Raw genomic sequence first — 25,165 nt, forward strand, 5'->3', positions numbered from 1 at the left:
GCCAGGACCCCGCTACCTCCCGCAGGCTCTCGCTCCCGACATTATGCTTTAACACCCGGCGGAGCGGCAGCAAGGACCCGGCAGGGCCCACGCTCAAGACAAGCACAACCTCTGCCGCCGCCCTCCCTCACAAAACAAAATGGCCCTCACGGCGCGAGCCCCGCCCCCTCACCTCGCCAGCGGCCACGCCCACCCGCGCGTCAACTTCCGCCATGAGGCGGGGCGAGGAGAGCGCTCCCCACAGGAGCCCTCCGCAGCGCCCCGGAAGAGCTACAGGCCCCACCTCCCACCTCGTCCGTTTGGCCTGAGCCGTGCATCCGCCTTGCGGATCGGTCCTCGGCCACGTCACTCTTAGGCTGCCCGCTCGCTGATTGGCGGCGATCTCGCGGAGGCCCGGAGGGGCGGGCTGAGGCGGTCGGTGGGCAGGAAGGAGCTATGGCGGCGGTGGCCCAGTGTGTGCGGGGCGCGTTGCGCCCGCGGTACCCGCTGCTGAGCTTCTCCCTGAGGTGAGGGTCGCGCCGCGCCGCGCCGCCTGGCCTAGATCGGGCGCGTCGGGACGGGTCCGCGTCCGGGTCCGCGCTCGCCGCCTCGCCTCGCCCGGCCGGGCCGGGCCAGGAGGAGAGCGGGGTCCAGCCCCGCCGCGCTGGGGTGCTTCACCCCCCGAGCCCCGTCCCTCCGGCTCTGCGCCGGGGAGCCCCTTCCTACAACCGGGACGGGCTGGTGCCGGCCCCCCGTCCCCCGCCGCCCTTTGCTGGCTTCCCTTACCCTCCGCCGGGAGGGTGGCCCGGCCAGGCAAGGCGGCGCCCTCCTGGCCCGGTCTTGAGTTTGAAGGCCTCCAGGCCTGAAGTCTTGATGTGGCGTGCAGGGATCCGAGGCCTTTTGTCATTGCGGCGCTGATCCAGCCGCCTGGTCCGTGAACCGGTTTGCACAGGTAGCTCAGCTAGTTCAGCCTAAGAAACGTTAGGAAGTGGTAAGTAGTCATCTTCACGGAGACTGGCCCGTTCTTGACGTGATATTTGCGATACAGCAATGCGATACAGCAGCGGCACAGAAGGCGCTTTTCTGTTGCTCTTTAGCAATCGGTGGCAAACCACTGTTCTGGTTGGCGTGTCTTCTGGGAGACTGTTGCAGGTGATTGCATCACGTAAACTGGATTTGCTTCCTGACCTGTACTGAGTACTGTGCTGAAAACGAGCTCATATTCCCCTTAAAAGTGCTGCGACTTTATAAACTGACTATTATGGACACTTACAGGCTGCTGCCCAGTGGTTGTTACCTTGCAGCAAAGTTATTTTTTGCAACGGTTTAGATGGGCTTAAGTTCAGTTACTTTTGATGAAAGGTTCTGCAAACAGTTTTCACAGGCCTAGAATTGTTGTATTAACTTGTGCTTTAATGTGAGAATTTTGTAGACATTGACGTGTCAAATAGGGTGTCCAGTACACCCAGAAAATGCTAATATCTTACAAAGTAAGCAACTGATTAATATCATCCACGTATTTTTGCTTTAGGACTTCTCCACGACTGCTTTGTGTAGCAACACAACAGAAAAATACTGGCCAGAACTTGGAAGAAGACCAGAGTCAGAGCCAAAATGAGCAGAAGGTTGAACCCAGCTCTGCTGAAAAAATGTTAACTGAGGAAAAGGCCAAACTGGAAGAACAACTAAAAGAAGTTACTGTAAGTGTCTTTTGGTCATCAGGTTGCATACCTTACAAACTGCATACCTGAGAGCGTTCATTACAAGTCCTCAGTACACAGTCTGGATACAGTTGTGTGGCTGCTCTTCAGTTGTTGAATAAAAACCTGCAATTCAATAATTTCTTTAAACTTAAGAGTAGATGTACTACAAGACCTGAGATGCATCTCTGGTCCAAAATGAAGATTTTTCGATACTTTCCTCCCGATTTCTGGATGGAATCGGACCTTCTCCAGCCTGAAAATTTGTTACTGAGTTTCGCTGACTTCACTTAGGTTTTGCTCAGTGGAGAAATAATTTTTGGAAGCCCATGGAAGGGTTTGAGTATGTCTTTGATGAGTGTATTTGTGTGTGCTAAGAGTAGGCTTTCTGAAAACAGCTGCTGACTTTTCAAAGGTCAGGGTTAATGATGCTTAGCTTTTATATAATAGTGTACTTATTACATACTTAGGAAGTGGAAGTTTCAAACCTTCTCTGTTGGAGAGCCCTTCAAACACAAGGCTGAAGCGTCACGTTCCCTCTGTCTGGCCTAATGTATCTTGCAGTCTCTCCATGCGTGACTTCAGCAGAGGATGAAGGATGTCCTGAGAGGTGGGAGGCGTGGATTAAACAAAGGTGTTGCTTTTCTGAATGAGTGCTCTACATAACATGTCTTTCTAGAGCATTTGAGACTTTGAGAAGCAGCACCTCTGAATCATAAGTGGATTGAATTTCCTTTCTCTTGCCCTTCCCAAAGCACTGAAGGATAAAGCAGAGATGTCATTTAACATCTCTGTTGACGGCATTTGCTATTGGCTATCTAACGTGGCTTTTCAGTCAACTTGTTGACCATTTTTATTCTGTTTTGAGATTCTTCACTAGCATGTGAAGGTCAAGCATATTCAGAGTGGAAGCCCAACATGGAGTTCTGCGTTAGGTGGTGAAGCACTCAACCTGAAGTGCCTAAGTTTATTGAATTTCATTCTTAGTACATCTGCTGCTAGAGTACATCTGCTGCTAGGTGGCCATATTGCTAGGAATAGACCAAAACATAACCTGAACAACAGAGGAGTTAGACTTCATAGTTTGTAAAGTTTGAAAAAAATGGAGGACACTCTGTGGTATGTATGGAGAGGGAAGAGGTGGTTTGAAAGTCATGGCTGGGTTGAATCTCATTTGCCATAGTGTCAAAATACCTTATGACTGATGAAGCCTTTCTGTGAACACACATCAGAAAAAGCAGAAATCTTTGATTCATAAAACTTGATATATCCTGTAGAGTTAAAAATTTCTTCCAGCTAATCTGTTGACAAATACTTAGAGTCTGGAAACCCATCTTATTTCCTTTCCCTTGCTTCTGTCTCCACTAAAGTGAAGCAAACATCTGCCTCGGTAGGAAGGATGCTGTGATAATTGGCATGTTGTCTTCAGATTGCTGTCTAGATGGTGGGTTTAGGCTATGTAACTCTTTAAAAATGCTGTTTTATACTGAATATGCTGTTTTGAATTACTGTCAACTACCCAACCACCAGGAATGAAATCTCTTCCGTTACGGGTTTTTCTTCTTCAGGACAAGTACAAGCGTGCCTTGGCAGATGCAGAAAACGTGAGGCAAAGAAGCCAGAAACTGGTAGAAGAGGCAAAGTTATACGGTCAGTGGAGGTTCCTTTTGTGCATACTCGTAAGACCCATGAAATGCAAAGTCTGGAAAATTGAGCTGACTGGTCTGCAGTTTTGACAAGCTGTACTTCCCAGTGATTCTGACTACTTGGTTAAAAAATGTATTTGAGGCAGAGAGGTTTGAATGGTTCCTCATTTTGCATCAGAATTGTAATCATCTCGCTAGAGAAGGGCAAGACTTAAACTGCTAACGTCAACAACTTGAAATGTTCTTTAAATTTAGTATCTGATTTCCTACAATATGTACCGCACTAGTAGATTTTTCAGTAAGGTTTGCAGCCTGAAGTTTACCTTTTTCACGCACTTTGGTCTCAGAACTGACTGCAAAAAACTGAACCAAGAGCATGGAATACTAGCTTTCCTTCTGATTTGGGTTATTTTGTTCTTGCTGTTTGGTTTGGGTTTGGTTCTTTTTTGGGGTTTTGTTTGGGGTTTTTTTAGTCTTTTATATTGGATTAACTTTCCTGTTCTGTTGAAGGTCATAGCTTTCAAATAGAAGTAATACATTTAGATGGGTGGATTCTTTTCAGTGGTAGGAATGTACAATCACTGGCTACGAGGAGTGCCAGAAACACATCTTTCTTCAAGAGCCAGGCTCCTGACACCTGATTTAGCTTTTTGACAGTTCAAACACAAATCTGTAAAACAGAAATTGTATGCAAATACTGCAGCAGAAGAGTGCTGTATCATCGTAGTGTTTGACTGTCACTCTGGCTTGAAAAATGAGTTGGCCTTTTTTGCCACACACTATACACAGCTGTATAGTTTAATTCTGAATACAGAAGTTTTAGTTTCTGAATACAGGGTCTTCAGTTAACGTGTACTGTAAGAAAAAGCATTTCTCAGTTACGTAGTATTCTTGTACCGTTTTCATGGATGTTTGAATGCTTCATCCTGAAGCTGATTTTCAATAAGCATTGTTTCACTAATACGCTACTTAGTGCAGGAGGACTTTGAATCATGCCTGAGCTACAGTGAAATGCTATGATGCTACAATAGAAATAAATATTCAAATCAAATTTCTCGTGAAAACTAAATTACAGATAATCTGCATGGTTGTAAGTTTTATCATTCGTGTATGACTGCTTTTTCTGTTGAAGGAAGAGAAACTCGTTTCTGAGACTTGCATAAATTCACAGACATGCAGTCACAGGTATCTGCAGAGATGATTTACGCAAAAAAAAGCCCGAACCAGAACAAACCACCTTCTGAAGAGTTTGGTTATTTGGTTTGATCCAGATCACTAGACAACTGGTTAATCTATGTTTGGGACACTTCAGCCCTAACTGCAGTTTTAGTTTTAATTTAAAACCTTGATTCATTTGTTCATATTTTTGGAACTACTTGGACACTGTTAGTTACTGTTCTATAAAGAGCTCGAGTCTCTATGGAGTTGTGTAGTTGTTAAAGTGACCCTTTCCTGAGAAGTAGCTGATGCCTATAGATCTTGCAAGGTGCTTCCGTAGGTTTTTTTGTTTAAACCAAAGACTTGGCCTCTGGTAATGCTCATATTACTTCTTGGTAAGGAAAAAAAAAGTCTAAAATGTGAGCTAGAATTAAAAAGGCTGTCTGTGGCTAAAAAAAAAAAGAAAAAGGCGGCTACCAAAATGCAGTGCAGTTTGTCATTGGCCTACCTCTGCATAGAAATGTGTTATTCTACTGAATTGTTTTGATTTTTCATGATTTCTAGAGACAGTTTGCCTTAAGTGAGATTAGTCCAGATTCTTTTAGTGTGAGCCAGAGAACAGCTTCAGGACACGGACTGTCGTTAGCTTGCAAATTGCTTGGTCTTTACAAGGCACAGCTTCTGACTCTGTAAAAGTGGTTTGTAGTGGGAGGGAGAGGTGTGAGTTCTTTTCATTCAAGGAAGAATCCCTGTTCATCTTTTGGACTCAGCACTCTGACAACATGCTTTTTCTTCTGCAAATATTTTTAGCACATCGGATTAAAGGGTAGGAATAGGGCAACATAATGCTTTGAAGTTTAGGTGAATCCCAGGATGAGACAGACATGAGGAAATTACATTAAGCCATCTGAAGGTTTTGGTAACTTTGGTTAGAATTTTAACTGTTAATGTCAGGTCATCAGCGTAGCTTTAGCTCTTTGAAGTAATAAGTTGAAATACATTTCTAAAAGACCGCAGATTATTGCTGTAGGTTTTGGGGCTGTGGGTTGTTGTGGTTTTTTTAACGCTTGTTTCCTTCAGTGGACTAATCCCATTCCCTTCTCTTTTCTTTCTTTTTAGGGATTCAGAGCTTCTGTAAGGACTTGCTAGAAGTTGCAGACATTTTGGAGAAAGCAACAGAAAGTGTTCCAAAAGAAGAAATTAAGGATGAAAATCCTCACTTGAAGAGCTTATATGAAGGTCTTGTTATGACAGAAGTACAGATTCAAAAAGTGTTCAAAAAACATGGCCTGCTCAGACTGAATCCTGTCGGAGCCAAGTTCGATCCCTATGAACACGAAGCATTGTTCCATGCTCCCATGGAAGGGAAGGAGCCTGGCACTATTGCATTAGTATCCAAGATTGGCTATAAGCTGCATGGGCGTACACTGCGGCCTGCCTTGGTGGGTGTTGTGAAAGACGCTTAGCTGCTTAATCTGAGAATTTAAAATGCCATACAACTATTAAACAGCTGGATGGTTTTTCTGTTACACCATGCTTTCCTCATTCCTCTGCCCCCTGAGAGGTTTAAATGAATTGGTTGAGGTCTCCCAGTGAAAACGAAGCAACTGATGAAATTCTCCTGCTTAGTGGCCTTCAACATCACTGTTCTGTAAGCTCTCTTCCTAAGTGTGAAATACAAGAGCCATTAAGCCTTCTAATGCTTTAGATTAGATAACATTTTTTACAACTATTGCTACTGAAGGTGCATTAAATTGAAAGGAACGAAATGCTGACGAGAATTTTGCAATCTCACGTTTATCACTCTGTGTAGATTGAAAATCCAAAAAGTGGTTCAAACACTTCCTTTTGTTTTGTAGAATCTAACATTGCAGAAGTGGGTGAAGTAGTACAAATAACCCGTTTTCTGCAAGCGTCCATCAGCCTTTACACACTAATGTGATAAATACCCTTTTTTGTCTATTCCGAAATAATCTCTCTCAACAACTGAAATTGAAACCTCTGTGAATTCTGACCTGTAAATAAAAGGCAATGGAGAGTAGACATCTCTTGTAATTGTTCAACCCTTTTTGTTCTGTAGTAACGTTGACTCGAGAAAACCATCTAATACTTGTATGGCATTGAAGAACCAACAGAATTTATCCTATCTCTGGATTTTTAATTTAATATTGTATAAATTGGTTTAAACAATTTTGATAGTCTTGTAACTTCCAAGCTTTACAATCAGTTTGTTATGCAAACTGCAGTTACAACCCTGCTGAAAGCCAGAATACCTAAAGAAGCGAGTAGCTGAGAGTTTGGTATGTACTGTCTTTTAGAATTACATAAATAATTGCATGTAAGTAAGTGGCTCAAACAAAAATGTGAACTTAGTTTCATCTTCATTTCTTGCATTTACTCAGCTTGGATCTTAAGTTGCAACAGAACTTTTTCCATATGCAGCTCTTGCCGTGTCCAACACCACCTGCTGCTCCTGATCTGCAGAATCAGGCTAAATACAATACATGGTTAACTGAATGCTTTGTCCTACATTTGTCTGGTTACCTGGATAGGAGTGGACAGAACCTGGCAAATTACACAACTGACAAAGCATCTGTCCTCTTGTATCCTCAAAGCCCATATGCATAACACACAGGACAGAAATGTCAAACTTAGCCATGTCGTTAGGACCTGGTGAACAGTAAGCACTTCTGAATTTTTCACCCTTGTTTCTGGTTGTCTTGAATTAAGGTGATTCTTACCTTAAGGTCAAGTAGCAATTGTTTTTTTTGGTTGAGATGCAGAGTTGCCAACAGCTTACTGAACACTAGACCTACTCGTGGTGAGAAGTGATTACCTGTTCTTTAAGACTTTTTTTCCAGTGCTGGTTTGCCTCATGGGAATCAGACAGTTAACTAGGAACAACCTAAGTGCATACTACTGTTCGGGGGTTAGTCATGTTTAAGGATTAATTCATTCTTTCTCAACTCTGAGAAAGAAAATCAACGCTTTGACTAGGCAGGGGAGAGAGAGTAATTTCTGGTGCGTGTGAGAAGACAACTACAGTGTTAATTTTTTTAAACTAGTCAAGTACAGGGATCAAAATGCAATGATTGAGTGTAAAACTACAGGGGAAAAAAAGGGGATTCCATATACTTAAGTTGAATTTGGAAGTAACTTCCTTCTGTCGGGGTTAGAGCATGCTGCAGCTGCATGAAGTAGGATTGAAGAAATGGTTTTGTTGCACTTTGACTGGAACCTGTGCTCAACTGATACGCCATAAAGGGACTAGGGTCCATATATATACCTTTTAAAAACTGTCATGTGTTGTTCTGCCCCCTTCCCAACCCCTCTGGATCTAAACTAAATTTAATAGTAACTTCATTAGTATAGAAGTTTTTTCTAGTAGGGCAATTAAAACAAAGGGACAGCTTCTTCCCTAGCAGATTAAGATTTTGTTAATGAGCTTCCCAGCACCCCACACAAACTGTCTTTTTTGGACTACATCATTAGTTCATTCAGAGTGTTCTTAAACACAAGTTACTGTTAAATGTTCAGCACAAGACTCAAACTAGTATCTTTAAAGCTGATGATAACCAAGTATCTCATTTAAGTGGTTCCTCTTCCTTGGCCTGCCCTTTCAGAGAGGCTTTTGGTGTGGAGAGCTTCAGTCTTTACTGAGAGCTCAAACCACCTGTGCACTCTGCCATACAACAGAAAAGCACTGAAGGAATCGAAGAACAGAGGGAGGTGGTTCTGAAACTTAAGCATAAGAGCAGCCAACAAAGCTACCACCAGCACCTCTGGTTTAGCCATTTCATAAATGCCACTTCACTCATCATCATTTAGCTGAAATGCATCTCCATTTGTTCTTGCAAAGACTTAAGCCATTTTCCTTATTACGCAAACTACGTTACCATGAAATCAATAATGGAAAGAAACTTTAATACAAGTTTATTTACCAATATACAATGCAAAAACCTAGTAAAATGCTGAGTGTGCACAACATCAGTTAGGTTTTACATGATTTCAGCACAGGCATTTGTGTGTCTGGCACAGCTACACCAGTACACTATTCAAATGAGTGCAACATTCCCTTTAAGGAAGAAGCTGATGAGGTGAACATGCTCACCAGGTACCTTCCTTCACAGTATTTAATGTGTCATCACTTACTTAAGAGCAACTGGGGCACATGCAAAAATATTTCGCAAGAAGAGATAGTAAACCAAAAGGCTAATGAAGTCCGTTACAGTTGCGAAGAAATTTGATGCAGCCGCCACACAAGAGAATAATGGCAGAGTGCTTAGCCCGTGTGATATACAAGGCAGTTTATGGTCAAAGACGCGTGCAAACCTACTAACGCTGTTCTTAATGCTTGCTGGGACTGCAACGGAACACAGAGCCGGAGGGTCTGTATCCAGAATACTCTGTAACAAGCCCTTCTGCACTGGGTAGTACACACAGAATGGAGATTAATGCTCCCTTGTTACCTAGTGAGCAAATATTACCGTAAAACATCACTGGGACTGGACTGATTGAAGTAAACATACAGCATTAAAACAGACTTATTGCTGCCTCTACCAGTAGCAGATCAGTATTTTGAACAGCTTATGGAGTGTCACTTTTTCATAGGCTTACATCAATGCTGTTAGGACAGATACTATCATTAGTAATATCTTTAATTAGAAAAGTCAAGAGCATTAAGCATATAAAACACCTTTTCATTAGCAACGTGAAGGCTAAGTTATTTGTACAGTACAGGAAGCACTTCCAGATCAACACAAGATACAAGTCAAAGAGCTCTTTGCCATGTTTTTTCTCAGCCCCTTCATCACAGAAGAGAAGCAGCGCAGCTCTAGTAAGTCGCTGGATTAACATACCTGCATCTCAACTTAAAAACAAACAAACAAACAAAAACAGCAGCTCATAACAAAGGAATGCTTAGACTAAATCAGTTCCATGTGAAAATATGGAACAGCAGCATCCTCTAGTGCAAGTCACCTTTAAAATTAAAAGCAGAGCTGACAATGAGACATTGCTTCTAGGGAAGCCCTTTCCAAGGGACTAGTATTTGCTAAAGCAAACATTTACCACCTTGAATTTGCCTGTAAGTATAAAATAAATATTGATATCCATATTTCATACATTAAAAATACTTTATTTTACATTCATTTTGATGTTCAATAAGTTACGTCTAGCACCAAAGAAACATTTTGGAGGGGCTGAGGAATTAAGAAACTACAAGTGTAAATGCAGAATTCACTTCCAACATTTAAATGACTCATTGGTGCCTAGATTTTTTTTTTTTTTAAGTTACTGGTCAGATGGGCTTTAGACTATTGCTTCAGTTAGACTTAGATGTGCCAAAACAGTGTAGAAATATAAAAATCACAGATTTGAGGGGAAAAAAAAAAACCAAACTAACCCCAATTCTTGTAAACTCCCAGCTACATGCAGAGTTGAGGTTCCAGAACACCATCAGTGATGGTATGTTATGGCAGTTAGGTAACAAGTGACAGCAAGAACCAAATGGCATAGCTAGAATACTAGAAAGAAAGGCTGAGCTTCCTTTCCACGGGAGTAAGACAGAAAATAACCAAGAGTTTTTACCTTATGGACTTGTGTGCTGTTTGTACATGCATAAAGGGTGGAAGTGGTTCTTAAAGCTACTCAGCACATTGCCGTTAGTTCCACTGCTGCCAAGGAGAGACAGTTTTGTCTCAAGTATTCCACAACAAGCCACTTACTTACAGGTAAGCCAAACAAAGTATTACATCTGGGAGGACATAGCCCTTACCTTTTTTGAAGGGACATAACATCACGAGCTCAAAAGAAAAAGGCACTAGAGTTTTGGTTTTTCATTCTTTAGAAATGCTGGCTTTATAATTGTACCCCTTTTATTCTAAACTCACTGGTAACACTATTTTGGTAATGCTGGATATATTAACTAAAACCCAGTTCTGATCAGTATACCTCTGCCAAGTTGCAGAAATTAATACTGTTTTAAGATTTTGTGGTATCCTCACTGACTACAGCCCAAAGCATCAAACCAAAATGACATTTCCAGTGCTTGCCCTTGTTCTGAAGGCAGTCCAGTTCCACGTTGTGGCACACCTGCACTCCAGGAGACCTGCCCAACTGGCCTCCGGTCACAGCTTCCTGCTCTGGACACGACCAGCAGAGAGGCTTAGGCACAAGTAACACTGTGCTGTCTTCTATGTGGCAACCACCATTTTTTATTCATTTGGTTAAATACCAGCACGGGTATTTAAGGAGGAAATGAGCATAAAAATCCTTTTCTAGTCCTCTTTCAACATTTTTCCCTTAATTGGTAGATCTTTCTAAAACAGCACTGTGGATCTGGTGTTTCTGTTACACGCTGTGTTACGTTGCCAGCTGGCGCCTCTCGCAAGCACCCAGTTCAGACTGTAGTCATCAGAGTTGTGATGAGTTACCTCTCAAGGTGCGCTGTTCTCACTGCGGTGGGCTGCATTCACAGTTCTCCTACCATGTCAGTAACGTCAACTTCAATGTGCTTAGTCCGGTACGTTTCAGGCTATGTGCAATTAGAACCCTGTAATGGCTTGATTTACAGCTCCGTACTTTAGGAGCACATTAGCTGTGCATTTTGACCTAATCTGTATCACTTCTCTTTTTTGTTTTTAAAAACCAATCTCAGTGATCACTCTCCATTTGAGAATTTCGCTCCCTTTCCCTGTCCCTCCCAATCAAACTCAGGAGGCGGCAGCTACACCTCCTCAGCCCCTACAAGCTCAGAAGTTACAGATACCAAAGAAGGAGGAGTAGCCTCCCCCCAACAAGAAGAAACGGTGATTTTGCTGCCTGAGGCTCCCAACCACTGCAAGACAACTTGCTGCCTATTCTCCCAAACCACATTTCTGGCCCAAATCAGCCACTTCACAGTAGCGCTGACCCCTCCTCCGGAACAGAGCACCACAGCTGCCAGGTACTCCTGCAACTTTGCTACTAATTAGTTAACACTGAAGCTTCAGTGGGGTCTGCTTCAGCAAAAACTCAAGTCAAAGCTATGTCCGGATCAGCTGGGTGTGAGGGTAGCTCTTCAAGAACCCCTTCCACAGCACAAGTACCCGAAGGCCCCTCACCTACCACATCCCTTTCCTTCCACTCTCTGCCATGGCTCATCCCTGCTGTATTCTCGACAGAAACACACCCCCGCTCACTGTCCCAGCGCCTTGGCTGTAGTTACTAAGGAGAATGTTCTGAAAGCTTAGCGATGGTCACAAAAACCCCCGCTCACCGTGCTCCAGAGCTCAGGACTTTTGTAAGCTTCACTTTGCCGCCAGCATTATGCCAAAAAACAAAGCAAAGGGAGAAGAGAAAGTTTCCAGCAAATGAAACTGTCTCCCACCTTCAAAGAAAAGCAAGAATTACACTGATATTCATTTGTCCAATAGTAAGCAGTAAAGTAACTACTCCGGGACTACTGGACTTGAGTAAGTTCACATGAAAGAAATCTGTTCTAATAATAGACCAAAAGCAGTGAAATCCAATGTAGAAGTTTCACAATTAAGTATTTTCCATGATCCAAAGCAAAAGTCTATTTGAACCATGGACCATGAATACCGGGGAGGTTATGTATTCGCTTTTTTTTGTTTGTTTTTAAGTGACATAATTTCTGTATCTTTGAGGAGGGAAGGAAAAAAATAACGGAGTCCTTGAGGCTATAACGGGCCTCTGCTGTGTTTTTTCAGATCAGCTGAGTTTCATGAAGCATCCCTGGATATCCAACCACTTTCTGTTAGAAAGTTTAAAATCCTTTTCTTCAGTACCTTATCTAAGTAACTGGGAAGGCGACTCTTTGAAGGAATTCCCTGTCTTTTTTGGAGATGGTCTTTAATGATTATAGTTTTTACAGTCACATAACGCGCAGGACTCAAATTTAGAGAGCTGCAGAGCACCTTTTCCCTGTCCGATAAGAGTTCAAAGCCAGGCAGGTTTTCAATGGCAGCAAATTCACCTTCTTTACCATCTTCCTTCCCTCTCTTGGAACTAGCTATGTTTTTGTTCTCCTTCCTCTTTTCCCGTTTATGCCTGGCCGCCTCGTATTCCGCCGACTCTTCCATTTTGGTGATTCCATTTCGACGGTACCGCTGCAGCTCCCGAATCTTTGCTCGAAGTATCCTCTCCTTGTGCATGTTCTCAAAGAAGTCTTCAAACTCCTTACACGACATGAACTGGTACAGAGGCCTCAGTTTCAGCCTCAACTCCTTCTCCTCTTTTGTGATCTTTCGTTTGGGAGCTTTCTCCTTGTCCTTTTTATCCTTCCCCAGAAAGGCCGGTACCAAGTTATAGTCTCGTGCAATGTTCTTCCGCCGTTGCCTCTCCTTGAGTTTCCTTACGTACATGTCTACGTGAGCTCTTTTTAACTCTATTTCCACATCATCGTCGTCATAGTTCACCGAAAGGCCACTGATCAAAGTCTCCGCGTCTTGATCGTATTCGATCTCGTAGTCATCCCGAAGCGGCATGTATCCCAGCTGCTGCTGCTCAGCCACCGATATATCCAACGGTGGGAGCGGCGTGGTCAAGCTAGGAGAAAGCGGGCCGCCGCTGGGACACGTGTGATCCGTTACTCTGTTCGGAATAGTGTCGGGGATGCAGGCTTTTCCCAGGTTGCCGTGGATATACATGCTCACATAGTGTTCCATCACCTCCTGAGGCGTTCGGGATGCTCCCACGTGAGCAGCCATGTCCTCCTAAACGGGAAATAAGGAGGAGTGATAAAGTGATTCCCATTACATCTCCAGCATAACGTGCACTCAGGTAAGAGCACGACTTCTTCCCTGCTCCTCAAAAGCCAACTCACAATACCTAAGCTTTTCTAGCAATACTGAAATTAGCCACGTTTCCATCAGATCTGCATTTTTACGTCCAAATAAGTATTTACAAGTGCACAGGGGCACGCAGGCCACGAAAACAGCACCAGAAACGTCACTAAGGCAAGCTGCATCAGATCCTCTAGGTACAGGAACACCGTCGAGACACTGGATCCACATGGTGATTCCTGAGCATCCATCGCTCTCTCAGAAAGTCAGCTTACCATCACCAGGAAGCTTTCCAAGTCCCAAGCCAGCACTGGGATCACGACGTCGTTTGGATTTTGCTCATTTATGTTGCATTGCTGAAGTACTTTTAGAGCAATACAGAAATAAAGACAGACGGTATTTACAGTAAGACAGATAGTATTTACTCTTTTCTAGTTATTTAAGAACTAAAACAAGCTCCGATGATCATAAACTTTAAGATTTTGAAAAAGCCTTTACCTCTAATGAAGCAAAGCATAATCAAGTAACAATTAAGGAATCAAATGATGATGCTTTTTACTGCTGTTTTTTTAAAAACCAGCCCGACCGTATACTGACGCCGAAGGCAAGCACGGAAGGCAAAGACCCAACACTAAGAGGGAGAGGGTCTAAGATCCGTGACACAAACAGGCGGGGGGGAAGGTGTATGCTGCAACTTAAGGTAGCGACAGGTCCGATAAGCCTGAAGCGCGCCTTTGACCAGCAGGTCCCCCACAGGTAGCCCACGCAGGGCCGAGAGGCCATCCCGGCACGGAGCCGCCCGCACCTGCCAGCCAGAGAGGCCGCCGGCTCCGCGGCGCGCTGGGCTGTCCGCAGAGCGGGGCTTGACACCGGGGCCTCCCGTCAGGACCGCGCACGTCCCCCGCTGTTGCCAGGCCTGCGGCTCCCCTCAGGCCCGGGCCGCGGCGGCCTGCCGCCCCACGCGCCCGCGGCCGCCACCTCGAGCGGGGACGAGGTACCCTCGGCACGGGGGAGCGGCCGCCGCAGGAGGGCAGGCCCGCCCGCGGCCTGAGGGGCGGCGCTGCCCCGCCGGGGGCTGCTCCTTCGCCGCCAGGCGGGACGCGGACCCCGCCGCCGGCAGCCCGCCCCGCGGCCCGCGGCCCTTACCCAGTTGCCGAAGCCGAACTGCTCGATGGCGTCCAGCAGCAGCTGCTCCTCCCGGCTGCTCCAGCCGCCCTCGGCCTCGGCGCCCCAGAGGGTGAAGCGGCCGCCGTCGACGAGCTGGTAGCCGTGCCATCGGCGGTGCGGGCCGATCTCGGCGCCCGCCGAGAAGCAGTCGGGGCAGAGCTCGATGTCGGCGCACTCGGTGCAGCGGAAGCGCAGGGAGCTCACCTCGGCCAGGCAGTACACGCAGTACTTCTTCCCCAGTTCCGCCATCTTACCCCGCCCGCCGACAGGCCGCGCGCACGCGCCGACACGCCCCCGCACCGGCAGCGCCAATGGCAGCGCGCCCGATGGGCGGAGCGCCGCCACGGACGGCCAATGGACGCGGAGGGCTTGGCCCTCCTCTCGGACCCCCGGCCGACGGGGCCAATGCGCCTGGGCGCGGGGGGTATTAAAACGAACGGACGGCTAGGGTTGGCCGGCCGGGATCCGTCTTCCTTTCCCCCGACGAATCGGAGAGGCGACCGCGAGCGACCCCGTCGCTGAGTGGTAGTCCGGGGCGAGGGGGCGCGGCCGAGCCGGCGCCACGGGGAGGGCGGGGCGGGGCGGGGCGGGGCCGGGCCGCCCGCCGGCCGGCGGAGCCGAGTCCCGTTGCCCGGGCAACGGGGGCAGCGGGGAGCGGCCCAGCCGCGGAGGCGGCGGCGCGAGGGCCGGAGCTGGAGCGCCCCGAGGGGCCGGCGGGGCGGGGGGAGCTGAGCCCGGGTGCCCAGGGGGAGTCGCCGGGGCCCGAGGTGCTAGACGGGCCCCGGGAGCCCGCGGAACCGAGGCCGGAGGTGCCGCCGGGGCCGGAGGAGCCGGGGCCCCGCGAGCCAGAGAAGCTGGGGCTGGAGGAGACGGAGCCGCCGGGCCCCGAGGAGCCGTCAGAGCCGGAGGTCGCGGCGGGACCGCCGGGGCCCTCGGACCCGGGGCCCTCGCTGGCCGCGCCAGCAGCCGGCGGTGTCGGCGGGGAGGAGGCGAGCGGCAGGGACGGTGGCGCGGGCGAGGCGACTCCCGCCGCGCGGGCTGAAGTGGCCCCCGGCCCCCCGGCGCCGGCCGTCCCCGGCGAAGCCGAGCGGAGGAGCGGCGAGGCGGCCGAGGAGCGGGGCGTCGCGGAGGAGGGCGAGGAGGAGCGGCGGGAGCGGGCGGCGCTGCTGGAGCAGCACTGCGGGCTGGCGGGCGAGCGGGAGCGGCTGCGGCAGGCCAGCGCCCGCCTGCAGCTGCGGCTGGGCGAGCTGCTGCGGCTGCGGCGGGGCGAGAGGCGGCCGCGGGCGGAGCCGGCCGCGGGCGGGCCGCAGCTGTACGCCCAGCGCCTCCTGCGGCTGCGGGAGCTGCGGGAGCAGCGGGAGCGGGCGGCCGCTGCCTGCCGGGAGCGGGTGGCGGCCCGGCGGCGGGGCGGCGAGGAGCGCCGGGCCCGGGCCGGGGCCGAGTGGGCCGCCTTCCAGGCCCGCAAGAAGGCGGTGGCCGTCGTCAGCCTAGGCCGGCGGCTGGGCGGCAGGGAGGCGGCGGCGAAAGCGGTGGACCGCATCCAGGCCGGGGAACGGGACAAAGAAGAGCGAGTGCGGGAGGTGAGGAGGCTGGGGCCCCGGTTCGAGCCCCGGCTGCCGTCTTGTCTGCCTCATCTCGATCTATCTTCCCTCACCAGAAAGATTTCTGAAAAGGCCAGCGTTTTCCTCATCCCACAGATAGGGTACTTTCTTCCTCTAACATCTACCCCTCGGTATTAATAGAAGACCTACGTTGCTTTTCTCCCCTTGAAACTTTATTATTATCACGACTTCTTTCAAACAGAAGCACCTCTTCCCTGGCAAGGCAAGGATTAAAGAAATAAAGAGTAATTTTTCTTTTATTTCTGCTCCTCTAGGCCCGTGTGGAAAACATCAAGCTGAAGCATGAAATCCAAAACCTTGAAACCATCTTGAAAGCTCAGGGAGAACAGGTAGAGGGTCAACACTTTATGGACTTTGAGCACATGAAGAAAGAGAATCAGAAACACAGTGAAAAGATCGACGACCTCAGTGACGAAATCCTGAAGCTCCAAAAGAAGGTATCGAACACAGTACATATTCTCAGCCAGTTCAGGGAAAAACTACAGTTTGTGGAAGCTGAAAATGAAGGCAGAAGGGCTGAACTGCTGGACATTGAGACTGTCTTGTCACAGAAGAGAGACATTCTGACCAAAACCAAACAGGCCAGAGACAGACTGCGGAGAAACAACTTGAAATTGCAGCAGAAACGTGGGTTGCTTGGAAACGAGACGCTGCTTCGGGACTTTGAGGAAAAGGTGGATACTGTAGAGCTGCTGACTCAGCGATTGGAAACTCTGAAATGTCACCATGCTGGTCTGATCCTTACTTGTAGGGGAATTCAGAAAAAAATCAAGGAAGCCAATTCCTCTCTCTCTGCTGAGGTTGACTAAAGAAAAGACGGCATGGAAAAGAAATAAACAAAGGAGTTTTCCGTAATTCTAATGGTTAACATGCCCTTTTTTTGGTATGTCCTGGGGAATACGTTACACACGTACTCCTGAAAAAGCCTTTTCTAAGTGACATGTCAGCATTATGCATTCAATGAAGAGATTACAGTAGTTACTCATTTTGAATGAAACCATCTACATGTGCCTATCTTAAACAAACCAAAAAAGCCACAAAACAAACCACAGTCAAAAGCCTATGCTTCTAGAAAACCACCTGAGCATTCAGTCCTTTAAGGCCGTGGCAATACCATTTAAGCAGAGCACTTGCCATACCCTAACTCAAATCCTGTTCCTGCCACCCTCTGTATGGATTTTATAATTCAGTATCGACTTCATCTGTACAATAGCTATACCTGCCCTCTGGGCACAGCGTAAGGGGTAATTTTCATAGATGTGGCTGAGAACTGGAGAGAAGCTTCTTGTCAATAGCCGACGTGACTTGCCTACAGCCAATACCCTACAGAAGCACTGAATCACTCGCCTGTTCTGTATACATACTTTGCTGCCAAGTTTGCCTGGGTTGTGCACAAGAAGAAAGGTTTATTACTTCAAGAACTATTTTCATAGTGTAAATATATAGATAAATCTTATCACTCAAAACTAGAGTTTTTAATTTTTTTGGTCTTTCAGCTTTTACAGTTTTAGGGGGCTCTCAGCCTTGTCCTTATTCATGGTGCGTGAAGAGGTAGAGAGTAGCATAAGCCCATCACCATTTCAGTCCCCTCTGCACTGCTCAACTGTAGTGCATCAGAATTCCAGGAAAAAAAAGTCCAAAGGAAAGAGGAGAGAGCGACAAACATTTACACATTTGTGACTGTACAGCTCACAGAGCTTTAGTTACAGGAAGCAGCTTCCCCTTTCAAAATGGTATGTTCTTTAAACTCCAATTCCCCCATGGCAAACAGTGGCTATGAGACTGATCTGTATCCTGCAGCTGCTTTTGTAGCATTTTTTTCTTTAAGGCATGGGATGGTTGTCAAGAATATAGAAACATCTTAGGCCAGTAAAATGTTGGAGCTCTGACATACTACGTTCTCATTACTGAAGGAACTGCAACTTTGGCAGGCTCCTTATAGGAGCCTTATGTGCCCAATTATGGAATCAGTCCTACCCAGTTAATTTCTATGTGTGATACCACTACTTTGCTTAGACAGACCAGCAATCTTTAGTCCCATTTTTGGTAGTCAGAGGTGGGTATTAAAGGCCCAGACTTAAGTGTTCAAAGGCTGTGAATTTTGCAGGAAAGATGGCACAGCCCAGCAGGAAAGAGCAGGAATGGAGTCTTCTGGTTTTCCACCACAGGTTGGAATTGCACCCTGTGGGACCAGTATTGCTGAGCTGTATTTGAGCTGCTGGTTCTAGTTCCAAAATAAGTTGCGTATGCATTTAAACAAAGTACACAACTCACTGAATGCACTTATATGAGGATAAAAAGTAGATAAACTTACATAGTCATTTCTAGGAATGGCTTACACCTTTCTCTTTTAAATCATCTCTGAACTAGCTTTTCCAAATTGCCTGGATATTTAAAAGACAAAACATAATTAAAGCGGTTATTACACTATCGAAGGTTTAAATCTTGTTCATTTGTCATAGTGAAATGAGAGAAGAGATCGATAATTCCTACTCTTACTGCAATCATGCAGCAGCAATTTAGGTATAGTCTTCTAGGGTCCCTACAGTTCTGCAGAACTGTTGCATAAACACAGTGCAACAGTGCAGGCTCTTGTTCTGCAAATGACTGAAGTATTCTGTATCTTCAGTAGCTCACACTCTATTCATGAAGAGACATTACCCAACTGATATTCAAAAACTTTTCACAAAATACCAGTAAATCTACCTCTGTCTGTTGTCGCTGGACAGTAAAAGGAAACAAAACTGACAGCCACTTTGAAAAAGAGACACCAAAATCAGTACCTTTCATCTTAAGCCTTGTTACCCAAAGTGAGCTCTTCTGCTGAAAGAGTAGCTATCGCACACGTCGGGTAGCCTCCCCGTGTTCCACGAAACTGTTTTCATGAACAATTAAGGATGATCAACAGGTCACCCCCCTAAGAGAAGCTACTCTTCCCTGTTTTGACTTCTTAGAAATTCCTCCCAGGAAAATTCTTACACTTCTTGCTGCTTTTGGCTTAAGACATACAAACCTTTCTCTAACTTCTTAAACGCTATTAAGCGACAAATGTAGACAGATAAAGGGAGGAGAAGCAGGGAAAGTAAATCTTAGATGCTTTTCATTGCTGCATGTTTGACATCTGGAGAAGGCAAGAATTTAGGGTGCAAATGAGGTGGATAGTATATTCCCTGTACTGAATATTTCTACTGAAACAAATACAACTAAGACATTTGCTTAAACTTCACACACTGTCTCCAGGACTTTTTTTTCTTAGCGCAGAGTTGTCAAGACAACCCACTGCTACCCCAGCCTTCCAAAGCGCCCCGAGGATGAAGATCAAAGATTCCTCCACTGTCCTGGTATAAATATAGGAAGACATTCCGTCAGGAAGCAGTAAAGACAAAAGTCTCTTTATTTCCTCATCTCATGTGCTGGCATGCAGGAAAGTATTTCACTTCTCTTCAAACAGACTGGAATTAGTACTGGGAAAACAGGTAAGGAAAAGTAAACCTAGTTTTGAACAATTTTGTGCAACTCCTGTAATATATGCGATATAAAGCTCTATTGGTATCAAATTGGTATAGGCTTACATAAAGCAGTTCTGATTTTACGTTCTAACCCAGCAAATCAGACAGTAAGATACTTCAGTACAAGGAAGTGAGAGACATATTTACTGGAGAAACTAGAACCGCGGCAGCCAAGTCTTTGACTGCATTCCCGACATAGTCTTGTTGCACAGGTACTGTCTTCTCTCCCCTGCTTTTATCTATCTTATTTGGTGCTTTAACCTTTTTTCAGTTAAGCAAGCAACAGGAAGCTTCTCCACTTCTCCACACAACTCTGAAGTTATGCCCATGTAAGAATTAAAAGAATACCGCCTCAAGTTGAGCACAAAAATGCCCTGTGATTATGAAACTTGCAATAAATCAAGATTTCTTCTTTTAAAACAAAGAAAGGATACAGTATTCAAGCATTTCTGAGTTCTGCGCATCTCACAAAGATGTATTTACATCTATTTTTCGTAATAAATTTATCAGATCTCAGACCTAGTCCAGAGAAAGGCATATGAAATGGATTCAACCATGGGCACCATAAGCATCACCAAAAAATCCTCCACCTGCAATACTTAAATGTCCCAAAGTTCTGATTTTGGACAGACAAAAACTGCTAAAGCCGCCTGTGAAGAAACAGACAGGTACTTGAATTTTTAACTTCTGAATTACACTGACAATAGGTGATTAAGATAACTTTACATGACTTTATTTAACAAAACCATATATTTACAGTTGAAAAAAGTTCCGGTTTGATAAACATATCTAAACAGAACAAACTTGGTAACTACATAAAACCAATTTAAACATGAGGTACAGGGGATGTATCGACAGTTCTCTATATGTCAACCTACTTTTTAAAACATTCAAAAATAAGCTGTAACAAGGTACCTTTTTTCCCAAATGAAATTGTTTACTAAATGAAAGAACGTTAATGACTGATTGCTGATCGAAGTTGCAAAACGGCTTTATTATAAAGTGCAGGTCGTACAGAATTCCAAACCTGGTTGAAGTTTTCTGGTTTCTCTAATCTGCTGCATGTACAGTGGTAGTTGCAGTCTTCTGATGTATTGCAGCATTTTTATTTTTCCTTAAACCCACAAAGAAAAGGAAGTTTGCTGGATAGGGACACTTGCTTAATGAAAGAAAATCTCACACATCATGTTACAGATACTCTCAAGCACCTGAACAATAAAATGGTCAAATTTTTTTTATGCAATCCCTGAATTTATTACAGAAATCTTCCTTAATAGCTAATTAAGAGATTTGGTATGCTGCAAGAAACTTAAAAAGCTCAGTGGCAAGTAATTCTATGCCCGTACTACTCATCTCTGTTTTTAGCAAAATTCAGGCGTTACCTTCAAATCAAGTTACTGAGAAGTTGAAACAATTGCATCTTTAGGCAGGTGATTTTTTTAAAAATGTATTTTGTTTGAAAACAAACTGTGCAAAGCTCCTTATTGCATTGCTTTTCATTAAAGAACACACCTTATATACACAAAGAAATCAGTTAGAAAATATATACATCTTCTAAGAACAGAAAGATCAAATCACAGAACAAAATAATTACGTTTGCAAGTAACAAACAGTGCACGTGTATTGCAGCAGGCCTTTTTCCCACAACTGTGCCCATTTTCACTGTTACATTCAACATCTTATTCAGAAGAGAAAAAGGAGAACAGGCTGTTGATGGCTGCAAAGATACCTAGTGGCTAAAGAATGCATTTTAACCAGACAAATGAGCCACGCTTGTAGACTTGGTTTAAAAGGAAATACAAATCTAGTTGCAATGAAGACTTAAATCACACAGCCAGTTACAGTACCACCTAAAAATGAATACCGAGGAAAAAGTTGTCTCTGTGTTTAATAAACCGTTTCAAAGCATAGTGCAAATGTTTCAGATGGTAGGCCTCTCATATCCTTCACGGAAAGGCATATTTGTTGTAGTAATAGAAAAAGTAATATTAAAAAACACTTACTGACCTTCCAGCTTTCTATTGCACTTCAAAGCAACGTAGCATGCAAGTACTGGTCACTGAAGGACCAAAGCAATGCAAATTCTGGGAGAATTAACATGTGTTTCATATCAACATCTTGATGTCTATTTTCAGCAAGTGATGACCTAGAAGAAGTCTTATGGAGGAATTAAGATGGCCAACAAAAAACCACATCCATTACGCCAGGTACACAAAGTGGACAGGAAGAGAGGCCAATGAGGTATCAGACTTGCAAGCTGCATTTGCATTACACATCCTCCAAAGTGATTATGAGTCCTCACTTACTAGGGAACCTTGCTCTCTTTTTAATATTACAATCAAACTATCCCTTGTAGAAACTATGTTTGTACTAAAGGACAGTATTTTGATTATGTCCCACAGTCCTTTACATTGTATGTTGAGTTGAGCAGTGTGCAACTATTATTCTCGGTTTTTTTATTCAGACAACGCCAAAATAATCAGCATAAAACAGACTGAAGAGCACTGGGAAACTGCTGACCATATAGCCAGAGGATTTAGTAACGCCTGTTTACAGTTAACACAAATATTGCTTCAGGTAGTTTCCCTTTTCAATGATCATCATTATTTATAAAATAGATTTTACACTATACAATAAACATTCTTGTAAATCAGAGGCACTCATGATTTACAGTTCAACATTCATCTGAATGCAGAGGGGATCTGAGCTGTCTAACAGAATTACGCAACCACAGTTTACCATCTCTGTAACTTGCTCCCATGTATGAGAGGCTGGATAAAACGCTAGGAAATGACAGCTTGTACTTATCCCGATAGTATTTGTCTGGCACATTCCCCAACTTCTTTCACTTGTCACTACATACAGATCAGCTCCACATAACGCTTTCCCACTGTGGCAGCAGCAGCTTCAGGAGATCGCACAGAACCTTTTCTTTTCAGCAGGAATGTTGGCTTACGTAACTTCTCCCCTACACCCTTCCTCCTCAGTTTTGCCAGTAGGCAGAGCTGGGTTTAAAGTAACTATAAAATTGCTTTTAACCATTTCTCCATTTATCTGCTCAGCCCACAGTTTCATCAGCATGACTGGAGAGGCGGCACAGGAATAAGTAGCTGGTAGGCAAGAACACCCCGAAACGGCACTGCCCCAGAAGAGGGAGATATGGAAACATACATTAGTAGTAGTACGTAGTACGTGACCCTGCGTTAAACAGAGGAAAGAGTACAATTGGAAAATGAAGCCAGCTTAATATTAGAAACCCCTCGGTGAGTTTGGAATCTAGTCTGATTAATGGAACTTCTTCCATATGCATTCAGATTGGAAACCTAGATTTCCAAGGCATCTTGAAGAATAATTGGTTTTGCACTGCTAGCCTGACTTCTCTTCCAAGTTTATTTTCTACTTAACTTTTTCTTGTTAAAGAATGGAATGTAGTTCTATGTCTACGTGATTTCTTTGGTAAATGGGACCCACAGCCTATAAAACAAGAAACATTTCTAAAGAAATGGTCCTTACATCATTTAACTATAAATTCCAGCACCAGTTATTTAAAATCCAGATCCCGCTACTGTTATGGGTATGGGAAATATATCCTGCCGAAGAATGAAACTGGGGAATAGCTTTCAAAGCAACCAACATCGCTGAATGCCCAGTCTTTTAAAACATCAAAGAAAAAAAATTTAAAAAACACAGTATTTTTTAGTTTCACTGCCCTCATCAGAAGTACAGAATGTGTAACGCTGTCCACAGCAAATGCTCATTCCACTAAAAGTTTAAGGCTAAGCCTAGGTTTCACTTCAAGGGTTTCATCCCCTGATTTCCTTCCTTTTTTTTTTTTCTCCTCTCCTTCTCTTTTGTCCTCTCTCCCCTTTGAGGCTATCCTACTACTAAACAAAACTCTGAAATAACACTTTAATTTGCAGGCTCATACATGTCAAACAGTACTCAATACTTTTGCCACTTTAGCTCTTTTCCCGTGAGTCACCGGAGGCAATCATAGTTTTAACGTTTGAGTGAAGGACTTCCTTTTTCCATTTCCCGGTTATCTTTCTGCAGAGCAGCCAATATCTAGACATTTCAAGGAACAAGAGAAAAAAGTATTAGATTTTAAAAGTGACTCAATAAATCACTGTCTGAAGAGTTTCCAATTTAATTATCTCTGAGCAATACTATTTTAACCATCAAACGTAATCAAATTTACAGAAACTCTGTATCCAACAAATGGATTTAACAAAGGTTTAAATTCAATCTCCCCCCAACACACACTTTTGAAGCCTGGAGATGAGATTCTTACCCAGATTATACAAGTCTAGCACTATTAAAGGACACTGTCTGAGGGGAAGTCATAATTCTCAAGATAAATGGACTGTCTAAAAACACAGCAAGTGAGCAGCCTGAGCAATATGACATTACCTAAGAGTTCAGGACAAGATTACTGTAGCGCTGACTGGTGCTTGTCTAGAGCACATCACTGCCTCCAGATCTGCTTACATCTTTTTCTGAAGCAAAAAGTCCGCATTTGCATCCACACTGAACATTTGTATTTCCTGTTATCCAATGCACGATTTTGTTTTGTTAGCCCTCGTGTAGAGGGCACAATGACAGCCAGTTTCTCATGCTGCTTAACATGCTCCCTGCCCTATAGTTAGTCTCTGATGAAGAAGTCCAGCAGCATCCCCAAGAATCACCCCGGCATTGAATGTACTGAGCAACATTTCATCTCAAAGAATTGCAGTTACGAGTAAGCAGCCTTCTTTTCTCTCTCTGACCGACTTCAAACAAACCTCTGCACCATCAGAATTAACAGGAGGTGTGTCTAAATCACTCACAGGACAATCACACAACACTGCCTATGCTTCCATGCAAAAGCCTCCATAGCTGTTGCAACAAGAGTTCAACATGGGTCTGAACAGAGCCACAGCTGGCTGGCTGTTCAGCAATTTCTAGAATTGGAGACAGATTTCAGTGAGGTCCTCTTCACAGAGATTCAGGGTAAATCAACAGCTCCTCAATCAAATGGCATTATGAGAGTTTCAAGTGCCATAGCAACAGTGTCCTTGGCGGAAAAAAGTTAACCTTTTTAAGGAACCAGAGAATGACACCAAAATACTGGTCCAGAAAAGCAGAAAAACATAAGACATTAAGCCAACTAACAGAGCTCAGATTCTTTAGTTATTTGGAAAACTTTACGGAGCTAAGAGTCGAAGCATAGAGATTACAGAAATGCTAAGCCAACAGCGTAGTCTGTTCTACCATCTCTATTTCTCTGCTGTCGATGGCAAAGCAGTGGGTGTATCAACAGCCACTCACATTTCAGGCTAAGGCTGTATTCGCACAAGGCCCTGGAGTTCTTTGTAGGTAATTCCAGAAGAAAAACAGAGCTTGCAGGTTTCCTACTGATAACCAGAGTCCTTGTTATCCAAAGTGCCATGTTTGTGATTTACCAGGACTCCTTTCAGTCTTTAGTTTCCTGATCACATTGTCAGTGACCAAAGGAAAATGGAGTGAGATGGAAAACATAAACCAACTCGTCTGATGAGGGAACCAGGACTGTGGGATCTGGATTCATAAGCAGCCCATAACATTTAGGTGTGGTCCTAC

General features: G+C 44.8%; 4 protein-coding genes across 6 annotated transcripts in view; 2 read left to right on the forward strand and 2 right to left on the reverse strand.

The window, feature by feature from the left end:
* Positions 1-380: 380 nt before the first annotated feature.
* On the forward strand, positions 381-7,000 carry GRPEL1 (GrpE like 1, mitochondrial). Its single transcript, XM_076335894.1, has 4 exons — positions 381-506; positions 1,511-1,679; positions 3,248-3,329; positions 5,603-7,000. The coding sequence occupies exons 1-4, from the start codon at positions 436-438 to the stop codon at positions 5,947-5,949; spliced, it is 669 nt and encodes a 222-aa protein (XP_076192009.1). The 5' UTR covers positions 381-435; the 3' UTR covers positions 5,950-7,000.
* Positions 7,001-8,399: 1,399 nt separating this feature from the next.
* Positions 8,400-14,700, reverse strand: TADA2B (transcriptional adaptor 2B). Its single transcript, XM_076335893.1, has 2 exons — positions 14,416-14,700; positions 8,400-13,200 (listed from the first exon to the last, which is right to left on the reverse strand). Exons 1-2 carry the CDS (start codon positions 14,683-14,685, stop codon positions 12,208-12,210), a joined length of 1,263 nt encoding a protein of 420 aa, XP_076192008.1. The 5' UTR covers positions 14,686-14,700; the 3' UTR covers positions 8,400-12,207.
* A 90-nt stretch (positions 14,701-14,790) lies between these two features.
* CFAP184 (cilia and flagella associated protein 184) lies at positions 14,791-18,493 on the forward strand. The gene is made up of 3 exons (XM_076337519.1): positions 14,791-14,885; positions 14,933-16,016; positions 16,313-18,493. Exons 1-3 carry the CDS (start codon positions 14,791-14,793, stop codon positions 16,865-16,867), a joined length of 1,734 nt encoding a protein of 577 aa, XP_076193634.1. The 3' UTR covers positions 16,868-18,493.
* Positions 18,494-20,278: 1,785 nt separating this feature from the next.
* Positions 20,279-25,165, reverse strand: part of TBC1D14 (TBC1 domain family member 14) — an 80,497-nt gene continuing 75,610 nt past the window's right edge. For all 3 annotated transcript variants that reach the window (XM_076335895.1, XM_076335896.1, XM_076335897.1), the window contains one exon: positions 20,279-23,632. In XM_076335895.1, coding sequence (XP_076192010.1) covers positions 23,567-23,632 — 66 coding nt within the window. In that variant the 3' untranslated portion in view covers positions 20,279-23,566. The remainder of the gene's footprint in view (positions 23,633-25,165) is intronic.

Source organism: Aptenodytes patagonicus, chromosome 4 (assembly GCF_965638725.1).
Source record: "Aptenodytes patagonicus chromosome 4, bAptPat1.pri.cur, whole genome shotgun sequence".
NCBI lineage: Eukaryota > Metazoa > Chordata > Aves > Sphenisciformes > Spheniscidae > Aptenodytes > Aptenodytes patagonicus.